The 12,562-nt window shown below is 45.4% G+C and overlaps 1 protein-coding gene across 1 annotated transcript in view; it reads left to right on the forward strand.

Moving 5' to 3' along the window:
• Positions 1-662: 662 nt before the first annotated feature.
• The window catches only part of FER1L6 (fer-1 like family member 6), a 196,272-nt gene continuing 184,372 nt past the window's right edge, over positions 663-12,562 (forward strand). The window contains exon 1 of the mRNA XM_002710764.6: positions 663-752. Coding sequence (XP_002710810.4) covers positions 730-752 — 23 coding nt within the window. The 5' untranslated portion in view covers positions 663-729. The remainder of the gene's footprint in view (positions 753-12,562) is intronic.

Here is a 12,562-nt window from a genome sequence, read left to right on the forward strand (position 1 = left end):
GCCATCTTTTACTGCTTTCCCAGGCCATAGCAGAGAGCTGGATTGGAAGTGGAGCAGCCGGGACTTGAACCAGAGCCCATGTGGGATGCCGGCGCTGCAGGCGGAGGCTTCACCTGCTGTGCCACAGTGCTGGCCCCCACAATTTTGGAGTTCTAAACTATAGTGGTCATTACCCACATGTAACTATTTAAATTTAAATTAATTTTTAAAAATTTATTCAGCTGCACTAGTCACATTTCAAATGCTCAATAGTCTTATTGGCTACCGTATTAGGGTAGATAACAGAATATTTTCATAATCAGTAAAGGCTCTATTGACAGTGCTTTTCTGGGAGAATTGAGTGATCTTTTTAGTTGTGTTTCTTGAGATGTGGTGACATTATCAGATAATTATTAAAGGAATTTGAGCTCAAGGCTCAAAGGCATCGAGCTTTTGGTTCTGTCATTGAGGGGGAAGAGATATGTACCAGTGGGGCGGAGTAGTTAAGAATGTTGACTGGCAGAACCACTCTTCATGGGATAGTTTGCTTGTACACCTTTGATTGCATGGTAACATGACACTTGCAGACACACAGGCACACCAATGGGTGTTGATTCAGCCACGCCCCCCAAGTAGTCTCTCCTGTCACATTACTCTGAAGCTCAGAAGCCAGTGCCCAGGACCTGGAGAAAGCCAGACATCAGGATTTTGCTGGTTCCAAGTTCAGAGGAGCCACTCAGAAGAAGAAGAATGGAGAAGCCTCCCAAAGCCAAGTAACATATTTCCTTCTCCTAAAAGAAATACTTTTGAGGGTGCCTAGAGCCAAAGGACTGGGAACTGGGGTTGCGGGTCACCCTTCAAAAGTTATCATGGGTTCACAAGACTTAAGACTTGGCAAGAAGGGGTCACTGGCTAAGGGGGACAATAAGGTCTGCTGTCACAACTAAATGGTGTAGCTTACTCTTTCTGATGAGAAAATAAATAGCATTATTGTAGAAAATTTAGAAAAATGTAGAGACTATGAGGATATAAATAACTACCCATATCATCACTGGAGATAACTATGTTCACATGTTGAGCCCTTAAAATATTCTCTCATTTCTTGAACTGGCTTATAAAGTTATTAAATGCTTTTCCCCCTGAAACCAGGGCCTTTCCTTATCTAGTCACACTTGACCACAGCCTGTGGTTCCCTTTCCTCCCTCTGACTGCTTCCTTCTGCTTCAAAGTCTCCTCTGAGTTTGCAAGTGAGGGTTTAAGTTTTTCCAGCCCCGTTTCAGGAATGATGTGCACTGGCCTTACTCACAGATTTGCTTGGGGCTCTTCTTGGTGGGGCTAGCAATGATCTTGGGGGACTCGTACTGGGGTTTAGAGCAGAAGTTGCCTTTTCATTTTTTCTTGGGGTAGATAAAATGGGTCTGGACACATTTGAATCTTTTCAGGTGCACAGTGATTCAATAGAAAAACATGGGAATCTCATGAGCCCAGACAGGCTGGTCAGGACTGGGGTTCTAGCATAGAACTGAGCTGCTAAATCAATTTTTAAATTCAATCACCACTTAAGTGCCCTTTGACTGTTTGTTGTTAGTATGGTGCTATATTAGGCACTGGGTCCACAAGATGGATTGGACCAGGTGCCTGTCTCAGAACATCATTACAGGTAAGTGGTGTTGCTCAGTAACTCAGTAGATGATCACAATTTGGCTGTTTCAAGTATTCGAAAGAAGTATGTCCAGGAAGCTGTTGGAGATTGAACAGGGAGAGACAGTTAATCCATTTTGGAGGGGGGCGGTCAAAGAATTTTTCTTGGAGAAAGTCTTCATAAGCTGGGAAGAGAAGAATGAGAGAGGAAATTATTGATTGTGGAGGTAGAAGTGACAATGAGAGACGATGTTCTAGGCAACATGAGAAAGACCAGGAGTTTTGCGTGATGTACTTGAGAATGACACATTCAGTCCATATATACTATGCCCGTTTTGCATATTTTGCTGGTAAATGTCTTGGACAATGTTTGCTTCAAGCTGGCCTGTGTTGATCTGAAGGCCCTTCCTCCCCTGGTGTAAATACTAAAGAAGACGCAAGTCAAGGCAGCTTTCTTCAGGCAGTCCTCCTAGATTTTCTCTGATGGAAAGAAACTCTTTCCCCTGAATTCCTTTTTTTTAGATTTATTTATTTTTATTTGAAAGGCAGAATTACAGAGAGGCAGAGGGAGAGACCAAGAGAGTAAGAGAGAGAGAGAGATCTTCCATCTGCTGTTCATTCCCCAAATGGCTGCAGGGGCTGGAGCTGCACCAATCTGAAACCAGCAGCCAGAAGCTTATTCTGGGTCTTGCATGCGTGTGCGGGGACCCAAGGATTTGGGCCATGTTCTACTGCTTTCCCAGGCCATGACAGAGAGCTGGATTGGAAGTGGAGCAGCTGAGACTTGAACCAGCGCCCATATGGGATGCCTACACTGCAGGCAGTGGCTTCACTCACTACGACACAGTACTGGCCCCTCCCCTGAGTTCTTAGAAAGTTCTTTTTTTCAGGGAGCCTTCCACTTGACACAACAATCATTTATGGATATCTCCCTTGACTCCCTGAAATATAAAAAAGTTGAGATTAGGGAGAGTCAGTCTTCCAGATCATGTGTGTCAAGGAACTTCTGGGTTCAGGGAATGCTGAGTTCATGATGAGGACTCTTGTTTGTTCTGCTGTCTCATGCATTTCCTTGGATTTTATTGCAGTCCCTCCCTCATCGCAAATCACCCTTTCCCTCCACTTGCCTGCTCTGACCCCTGCAGCCATCAGGCTCGGCATCATTTTCAGAAGAGGGTAGGGGAATTTGATTCCATTTATGCAAGGATGCAGATTGGATTTGTCAAGACCCAGGTTTTAAGTGGCATTATAAACAGTTTCCAGAATAGAGACTGCTATGAGGGAAGAGAAGACAGAATTTCTCATGAGCATAGCAAAGCTTTTAGCGTCGTAGAGGGCTTTAGCACTTATATTATTGTATTAGTTGTTACAATAAGAAAACACTTCCATACCAATAGATGAAAAGCTCCTGTCTTGGGCCCGCTGAGTCCATCTGGTACCCTTGCAACCCCAAAGACCCATTTGCCTGCATCCAGCCAGTAGTGAGTTAGTGCTTGCCGTAGCAGGAGGTGTCCAGGCTCCTTCACTGTGCCAGGACTGGTAACAGGTGACAAGCCAGAATCATGCCATTTGTATTTTGACTATCACCCCTGCTTATCAAGAATATATCTATCAGTGAGACTAAATTATCTTTTCTTCAAGAAAATAGTTTTAGGATGCCTTTTGTAGCAAAGAGAGCTGATTAGGAGAGCAATAATGTAATGGTTCCAGCCCACTTTTTTTTTTTTTTTTTTTTGGACAGGCAGAGTGGACAGTGATAGAGACAAAGAGAAAGGTCTTCCTTTTCTGTTGGTTCACCCCTCAATGGCCACTGCGGCTGGCGCACCACGCTGATCCGAAGCCAGGAGCCAGGTGCTTTTCCTCGTCTCCCATGCGGGTGCAGGGCCCAAAGACCTGGGACATCCTCCACTGCATACCCGGGCCACAGCAGAGAGCTAGACTGGAAGAGGGGCAACCGGGACAGAATCCGGCCCCGACCGGGACTAGAACCCGGGGTGCCGGCACTGCAGGTGGAGCATTAGCCTATTGAGCCGCGGTGCCGGCCCAGCCCACTTATTTTATTATTTGCTAACTATGCACACTGAGCATGTTGCTTCACCCCTGCTTCTCAGTGCTCTTGTCTATAAAAGAGGTACTAAGGAATTTCTTTATCCATCTTTATATCCCTCCATCCATCTGTGCAAAAACCATGCCAACCTGGAACTCCTGCTTGGTGGTGACAAATGTTGAGGGAATTCAATTTGGAGGACTAGCCATGAATCTAGTTTTAAAGGTCAAATGAGACATTGAGGTGAAAGGCTTTTGAAGTTGTAATGGACTTCATTGCTGTTATGATGGTCACCACATCCATGATATTTTATTCATGATAGCGGAGAACATTTATTCGTTTATACATTCATGCTTACTTATTCATGTTCAGAGAACAGGCTTGGTCCTGTTCTGGGTAATGGAATGTCCAGCAAGGCCCTTTGGCTCTTCATTCATTCATGGCATTTGTATAAATCAAGTATAATGCCAAAGGACTGTAAGTCAGTTTCCATTTCACTAGTATTTGATGAGAACCTCCTTGTCCTAGATATTATCCCCCCCACCCCGAAACATAAAGAGCTATACAGCATTTGGTGAATGTCAAGAGAATGCACAACCTTTATAAAAATATAAGGCGATATAGGAAAAAGTGTAAAGATAAATTAAGCCTAAGTCTCTCTTCCCAGAGACAAATATTGATTTTGGATGACAAATCCCCAAAGCGTCTTTCTGTGCACATACACGTTTTTATTACATAAACTGTATCACATCATTCCTGTTGCTCTGTAACCTACTTTTCTTCTGTACATTTTCCACGTACCCTGAAAGCTCTGTCACTGGGTGGCTGGCTGCAAGGAAGTGCTTAACATTGAAAGCACCTGTGCTCTCCAGGGTTTCTTTGATCACAGCCTCCTGGGGTTCTGAGTGTTGAATGCTTGTCTTGCACTTTTCTCCTGGAAGTAATAAAGCCTGTGCTTGGGTCTTGTGTGGTGAGCACCTTTTCAATTCAACAAATGTGTGCTTACGCCGCTGTCACCAATGACTGCATGGTATTCCATTGTGCATACAAAACTAATTTATTTAATTAGTCCCCAGCTTATGAGACTTTGAATTATTCCCCATATAATCATTCCATTACCAACACCCTTACATATTCAGCCTTACTATGTGCAAGTTGGGTAATCAATTACACCTTCAGGATAAGTTCCTAAAAATGAGGAGGTTGACGTCAAAGATTTATAAACTTCCTTTTGTGTTTATGAGAGGGGTTATGCAGAGAACAAGAGGGGGATCCTGAGGTTCAGCTGGGGTGATGAGACTTAAACCTCATGGCACAGAGAACAATGGGGCAGGTGTTTAGTAGAGAGCTGAGGAGTGAGTTATGTAGGGTGGGAAGGGTCCCTGAAATTTGGAAGCAGTTTCAGAGAAGAGATGAATTGATCTTGCTTTGGAGTCCTTAAAAATAGCCTGGACCTCCTCCTAGAGAGTATCCTGGGAAGATCCCTGTGTAAAGGTGGGGGTAGGGGAGGAGCAGGAGTTTCTGCAGTTCAACAAACATTTCGAGAGTGCCCCTTCAGTGCCATGCACAGAGGTTAGTCCACCGGCTCCTGGCATCCAAGGGGCTCTCAGTCCAGAGGGGGACACATGGTGGTCAGCAGGAGGTGCAGGTCAGAGAGGACAGCTAGAGGAGGACACTACTCAAGGAGGAGAGAGCACGGATGGCTCTGACAGGGAGGGCAGGCAGGCAGAGGGAGCACTTCACACTAGAGCTGTGGGTCAGAGGATGAGTGAGGACCCTCAGACAGTTGGGAGGAGTTGCCAAAGTCTTAGCAGAGCAGAGACCAGAGACTGGGAGAGTGTGGGGCATGGTGGGCCTGTGTGGCTGGAGCAAAAGGAGAGACTGGAGCTTGGTCCCATCCCCACCTCGGGGCTGATTCCTCTTCTCACTCTCTGGCTTCCTTTTTTAGTTTCTGATCTAGGCTGGAGGAGCCCCCGTCACTGACGGTTGGGTGCCTCAGGATCTGTAAACCCCATGTCCTTGGGTAGGGTCACCTGCATAACTTGCCGGGTTCAGTGAAAAATTAAAATCTAGGGCCTCCTTAGTTGAAAAAGTCTTTGCTGTTTTCTGTAGTCTTGCTCTTAACTCATCATGTTTTTTTTTTAAATTTGTGCCTGGAGTCCCCCCAGTGCTGAGCATATGAGGCACATGTACTTGATGTTGACCTCTCCTGCATCTACATCCTGGAGCTGCCAAGGATGACAGGTGACAGAGGAGAACATCGCTGAGCACCTGTCCCAGGGAGGCAGGGAGGCAATGGGAGGAGGGATGCACAAGAGTGGATCTCTCAGCCCAGACTACGTGTATACTGTCCTTTGGATGTCTCTTACAAAAAACAAGGTCAAAGACAAAATCACAAAGAATTTCAAAATGATGACTGCTGAGCATTAAAACCCCCGCACCTGAGTGGGGCACCCTCTGTGACTGTACCCATTGCAGGTCCTGTTCTTGGGAGTCAGAGGTGTCGTTTTCACTCGCCCTTTACTCCAGAGGCTCCCCCTAATTACAGTCGAGCAAGCCTGCCATAACTCTTTCAAGACAAGAGAGCAGGTGAGAAACCAGGCAGCTGAAGGGCCGGTGCTGGTGGTGTCTTACATCTGATGCTTGGTAAATCCTTGGCTCCTTCCATGACTCTTGACGGTCCCATTGTCAGCCCCTAGTTTGCGGTCCAGTTCAAAGGAGAAATTGAATATTCTGAGAGGTATATTAGGCTATGAGGAAAAACCAAGACCAGATGGTTCTGTGGTCCCAAGAGCTGGAAGGAGAGATTGTGGTGTGGCACTTGTGCCAAAGAGCCAGATCTGGGTGAGGAATGTTCACGGCCCACCCAGTGATCATGGAGCAGAACTGCTGTTGGGAATATTCTGGCTTTGTATAGAAAGATAGACTCAGGGGCTTTTGCGGCCTCCTACTACTCTGGGATTTTGTGGTTTTATAATAAAGCTTCAGGTGGAGTGATATTCATCCATTTGCTCGTTCAGTAAACTTACATGCCAGGTACTAGGGACAAAAGATAGATGAGGCTAGCTGTCTGTTGCTAAAGGATTGTACTTAAAATTTTTAAGAGATTATTTATTTGAAAGTCACAGCTACAGAGAGAGAAGGACAGACAGACAGACAGAGAGAGGGGGAGAGAGACACAGAGAGTGATTCCATCCACTGTTTCACTCCCCAGATAGCTGCAACAGAGGAGCACCTTCCAGGTGTCTCACATGGGTAGCAGGAGCCCAAACACTTGGGCCATCTTCTGCTGTTTTTCTCAGGCCATTAGTGGAGCATTAGTGGAACATGAACTGGCACCTACATCATCATTGAAGGAGGCAGCTTTACCTGCTAGACCACAATGCCGGCTGCACCTCCATATATTTTGCATGGAGCCATTCATGGCCAGCCTGAAGTAAGCCAGTTCCTTCCACCCATCCATCATGTCTGCTCGTTGGCCCTTTGTCCCAGCAGCTGCCACCTGTCCAGTGGCAGCTGGCTCATATTTTATCACTAGGTGTGGGAAGCCTTGGGATCTTGGTTCTTGGGCTGATGGTGACTGGGGGCAGGGAGCGTTTGTTCCATGTGATGAAGGTAACATCTGTGACTGGGGAGATAAGCAGAGTTTCTGTCTGAGTCATGGAGGGCAGGCTGGCTCGAAGGAAACAGGAAAACCTCTTACTGAGGAAAAAAATCCTCCGATTACAGGAAGTGCCGCTGGTGCACCGTTCTGAACTCAACCTGTCAGAGACATGGTTAGACTCTCGGAATACTGCCTGGGCCCAGCCTTCTTGGAGGGGCCGAGCTGTCCATGGTAAAGTGTGTGGATGTGTGTGCTAGGGACCCTGAGGAGATAATGGTGAGGGCAGGTGGGACCCTAGTGGTGCTAAGTAGAAGACATCAGAGCCAGGGACTCCTAAAACGTCATCTAGCCTGGAAGTCAGCCTCTGCCTTCTTCCTGTCCTCCATCCCACATTGCCTAGAGAAGCTGCCACTTTTCTTTTTTTCTTTTCTTTTCTTTTCTTTTTTTTTTTTTGACAGGCAGACAGAGAGAAAGGTCTTCCTTTGCTGTTGGTTCACCCTCCAATGGCCGCCGCGGCTGGCGCGCTGCGGCCGGCGCACCGCGCTGATCCGATGGTAGGAGCCAGGAGCCAGGTGCTTTTTCCTGGTCTCCCATGGGGTGCAGGGTCCAAGCACCTGGGCCATCCTCCACTGCACTCCCTGGCCACAGCAGAGAGCTGGCCTGGAAGAGGGGCAACCGGGACAGAATCCGTCGCCCCGACCGGGACTAGAACCTGGTGTGCCGGCGCCGCTAGGCGGAGGATTAGCCTAGTGAGCCGCGGCGCCGGCTAGAGAAGCTGCCACTTTTCTGTATTCTGCAGTTCACGTTCAAGTCCACATGTTGAACTTGGTTCTATCTTATGATTAGTAGGTATAATTAATGTAGTTTCCCCCACCTCTGAGAAACTGTCTGCAAATTATAAATTACATTCCTGAATGAATGTAGCAGTGTATTAGTTGGAAGTTGGTTTTGTTGTACCTAAATAATGCTAGAAACAGTGACTTAACTAGACGGAGACCTAGCCTCTGTATCCATTGCAATTCAGATAGCCTGGCAGTGTTTCACTCATCTGAGTGGCCCAAGATAGCTCGCTGCATTACCTGTGTTCCACGTAGCAGAATGGAAGGGAATTTCTTCAGGGTACAGCATTATTCCTGTCTTTAAGGATGGAGCTGGAAGTTACAGCATCATATTCACCAACATCCCATTGGCTAAAAGTTATCACATCGCCATACCCCAGCTATGTGGCACCAAGCTGTAAAAGATTCTGGAATGGTAATTTTGTAATTTTGGTGGGCATGTGCTCAGCTAAAATTTGGTGATTCTATTAATATGAAAGAAAAAGGAAAAGGCACATTAGGAGACAACATTAAAAGTGAAGATTAACAATAATGAGAGAAAAATGTATATAAGTAGAAATTTTTAAAAAGATTTATCTATTTATTTGAAAGGCAGAGTTACAGAGGCAGAGAGAGAGAGAACGAGAGAGATCTTTAATCCGTTGGATCACTCCCCAAATGGCTGCAATGGCCAGAGCTGGACCAATCCATAGCCAGGAGCTCATGTAATATGCCAGGGCCAGTCCTGGAGGGTCTTCTTAGGGAGAGCTAAATTGGGAAAGATGTAAGTTCAGGTTATGGTTGAGAAGGGAAAACTGATCAAGCTTTAGGCTAAGGCTATAAACAGACAATTCAGGGATGGATGTGCAACCTAGGAGATCTGGAAGACTCCAGGGAGTAGAGTAGATTTGGTATAAGGCAAATGGTACCAAATATGAGTATAAGCTGTGAATCACCTCAGCCTATGTACACAATCCATTACTTCAAATTCCCAAATCTATACATCTCTGAAAACTCAACTTTCTCTAAGATTGACACAAGTCCTTTTGTTGTAGAATCTGACATGAAGGTCTTTTTTTTTTTTTTAGCTTTGTACCAGTTAATGTGTCTACCTATACATTTTGCTGTGGAAATATGCATTTGATTATAAAATGATGTGCCAGACTCTAATGTAAGGGGCTATTTCATATTCTCTTTCTACAATCAGAAAGATTTTGAATTTATAACATTGGGCTCCAAAGATTTTGGGCAAGACAAGTGTTTGCCATATATACCATATAGTAAACACTTATTATGTACCAGTCACCATTCTAAGTACTTTTCATGTGCCAGTATATTTAATACAATACCATATGAGAGATGAGCCAATATTAACCTTGTTAACTGGAGAGAAAATGAATCCAGAGAAGTTTTGAACTTTGCATCAAGGTCATAAACAGTCAATGAAGACTGTGAAAAACGCATGTCTTGGGAGCCTAGATTTATAAGGTGGAAAACAATCAGAGAAATCAAGAGGTATCAATGGCCAATCTCATTTTGGGGCAAAACAAAGTTGTGGCTTGGCTGGAGTGATTGGGTGACTCAGTCATTACAGTGAATTCAGTTGCTGGTTGAGGTCAGTTTTCACAAAAGACTTGCACCCTCTGCACTCTAGGTCTGTAGTGAAGCTGTTCAGAACTGTAGAATTGGCACTGAGCCTTCCACAAAACCATGTAGCCTTTGGTTTATAAAGTTTCATGGATAGCAGCACCCCCCTTCTTTACATAAATATCTATTGGGCAGCCAAGTTTTTATTGTTAGATTGGATTTTTGACTTAGTGCAGTTTGTGATAAATATTCTAAAGTTTGAAAGTCTTCACACTGGCTTTTGTGGCGGTGTGATTTGTCTTAGCAGAAATCTTAATGCAGTTTTCCTCGGAAGTTGAACTTCTGGTTGATAGCTGGGTGGGCTGGCTGATACCATCTTAAGAACTTTATTGATGCCTGCATCATTCAAGGCAGAATCCCAGTCCCTGGCAAAATAAAAATAGATCACATTTATTGCTTTTTCTTAATGTTCTACACTTGTCTTGGTTACAGGGCTGACATAGATTAGTTTGACAGGGTTTGTTCTTTATGAAGCTTAACTGACTGGCTTCTTACACCTCTATGGGTATCTATCACAGTACCTCTGTGGGTATCTATCACAGTACCTCTGTGGGTATCTAAATCACAGTACCTCTATGGGCATCTATCACAGTACCTCTGTGGGCATCTCTCACAGTACCTCTATGGGTATCTATCACAGTACCTCTGTGGGCATCTATCATAGTACCTCTGTGGGTATCTATCACAGTACCTCTGTGAGTATCTCTCACAGTACCTGTATGGGCATCTATCACAGTACCTGTATGGGCATCTATCACAGTACCTCTGTGGGCATCTCTCACAGTACCTCTGTGGGTATCTATCACAGTACCTCTATGGGCATCTATCACAGTACCTCTGTGGGTATCTATCATAGTACCTGTATGGGCATCTATCACAGTACCTCTATGGGCATCTATCACAGTACCTCTGTGAGTATTTATCACAGTACCTCAATGGGCATCTATCACAGTACCTCTGTGAGTATTTATCACAGTACCTCAATGGGCATCTATCACAGTACCTCTATGGGCATCTATCACAGTACCTCTGTGGTTATCTGTCACAGTATCTCTATGGGCATCTATTACAGTACCTCTGTGGGTATCTATCACAGTACCTCCTATGGGCATCTATCACAGTACCTCTGTGGGCATCTCTCACAGTACCTCTGTGGGCATCTATCACAGTACCTCTGTGGGTATCTCTCACAGTACCTCTATGGGCATCTCTCACAGTACCTCTGTGGGTATCTATCACAGTACCTCTGTGGGCATCTATTACAGTACCTCTGTGGGCATCTATCACAGTACCTCTATGGGTATCTCTCACAGTACCTGTATGGGCATCTATCACAGTACCTCTGTGAGTATCTATCACAGTACCTGTATGGGCATCTATCACAGTACCTCTGTGGGTATCTATCATAGTACCTGTATGGGTATCTGTCACAGTACCTCTATGGGCATCTATTACAGTACCTCTGTGGGTATCTATCACAGTACCTGTATGGGCATCTCTCACAGTACCTCTATGGGCATCTATCACAGTACCTCTGTGGGCATCTATCACAGTACCTCTGTGGGCATCTATCACAGTACCTCTATGGGCATCTCTCACAGTACTTCTGTGGGCATCTCTCACAGTACCTCTGTGGGCATCTATCACAGTACCTCTATGGGCATCTATCACAATACCTCTATGGGCATCTATCACAGTAACTCTATGGGCATCTATCACAGTACCTCTGTGGGCATCTATCACAGTATACCTCTATGGGTATCTCTCACAGTACCTGTATGGGCATCTATCACAGTACCTCTGTGGGCATCTATACAGTACCTGTATGGGCATCTATCACAGTACCTCTGTGGGCATCTATCACAGTACCTGTATGGGCATCTATCACAGTACCTCTGTGAGTATCTATCACAGTACCTCGATGGGCATCTATCACAGTACCTGTATGGGCATCTATCACAGTACCTCTGTGAGTATCTATCACAGTACCTCTGTGGGCATCTCTCACAGTACCTCTGTGGGTATCTAAATCACAGTAACTCTGTGGGTATATCTCACAGTACCTCTGTGGGTATCTATCACAGTACCTCTGTGAGTATCTATCACAGTACCTCTATGGGCATCTCTCACAGTACCTCTATGGGCATCTCTCACAGTACCTCTCTGGGTTTCTATCACAATACCTCTGTGGGTGTCTATCACAGTACCTCTGTGGGCATCTATCACAGTACCTCTATGGGTATCTGTCACAGTACCTCTATGGGTATCTATCACAGTACCTCTGTGGGTATCTCTCACTGTACCTCTATGGGTATCTATCACAGTACCTCTGCGGGCATCTCTCACAGTACCTCTGTGGGTATCTCTCACAGTACCTCTGTGGGCATCTCTCACAGTACCTCTGTGGGCATCTATCACAGTACCTCTGTGGGCATCTCTCACAGTACCTCTGTGGGCATCTATCACAGTACCTCTGTGGGTATCTATCACAGTACCTCTGTGGGCATCTATCACAGTACCTCTGTGGGCATCTCTCACAGTACCTCTGTGGGCATCTATCACAGTACCTCTGTGGGTATCTCTCACAGTACCTCTATGGGCATCTATCACAGTACCTCTGTGAGTATCTATCACAGTACCTCTATGGGCATCTATCACAGTACCTCTGTGGGCATCTACAGTACCTCTGTGGGTATCTATCACAGTACCTCTGTGGGCATCTATCACAGTGTTTCCAGTTGGATGATTTCCTTTCACTGTTTTTCATCTCTTTCTGGAAATAGAGGTAGTGTGCTTGTCATGAATAATGGACGAATGTACTTACAT

This window comes from Oryctolagus cuniculus, chromosome 6 (assembly GCF_051225735.1).
Source record: "Oryctolagus cuniculus isolate XC-2025 breed Fujian yellow rabbit chromosome 6, ASM5122573v1, whole genome shotgun sequence".
In the NCBI taxonomy this organism is placed as follows: domain Eukaryota; kingdom Metazoa; phylum Chordata; class Mammalia; order Lagomorpha; family Leporidae; genus Oryctolagus; species Oryctolagus cuniculus.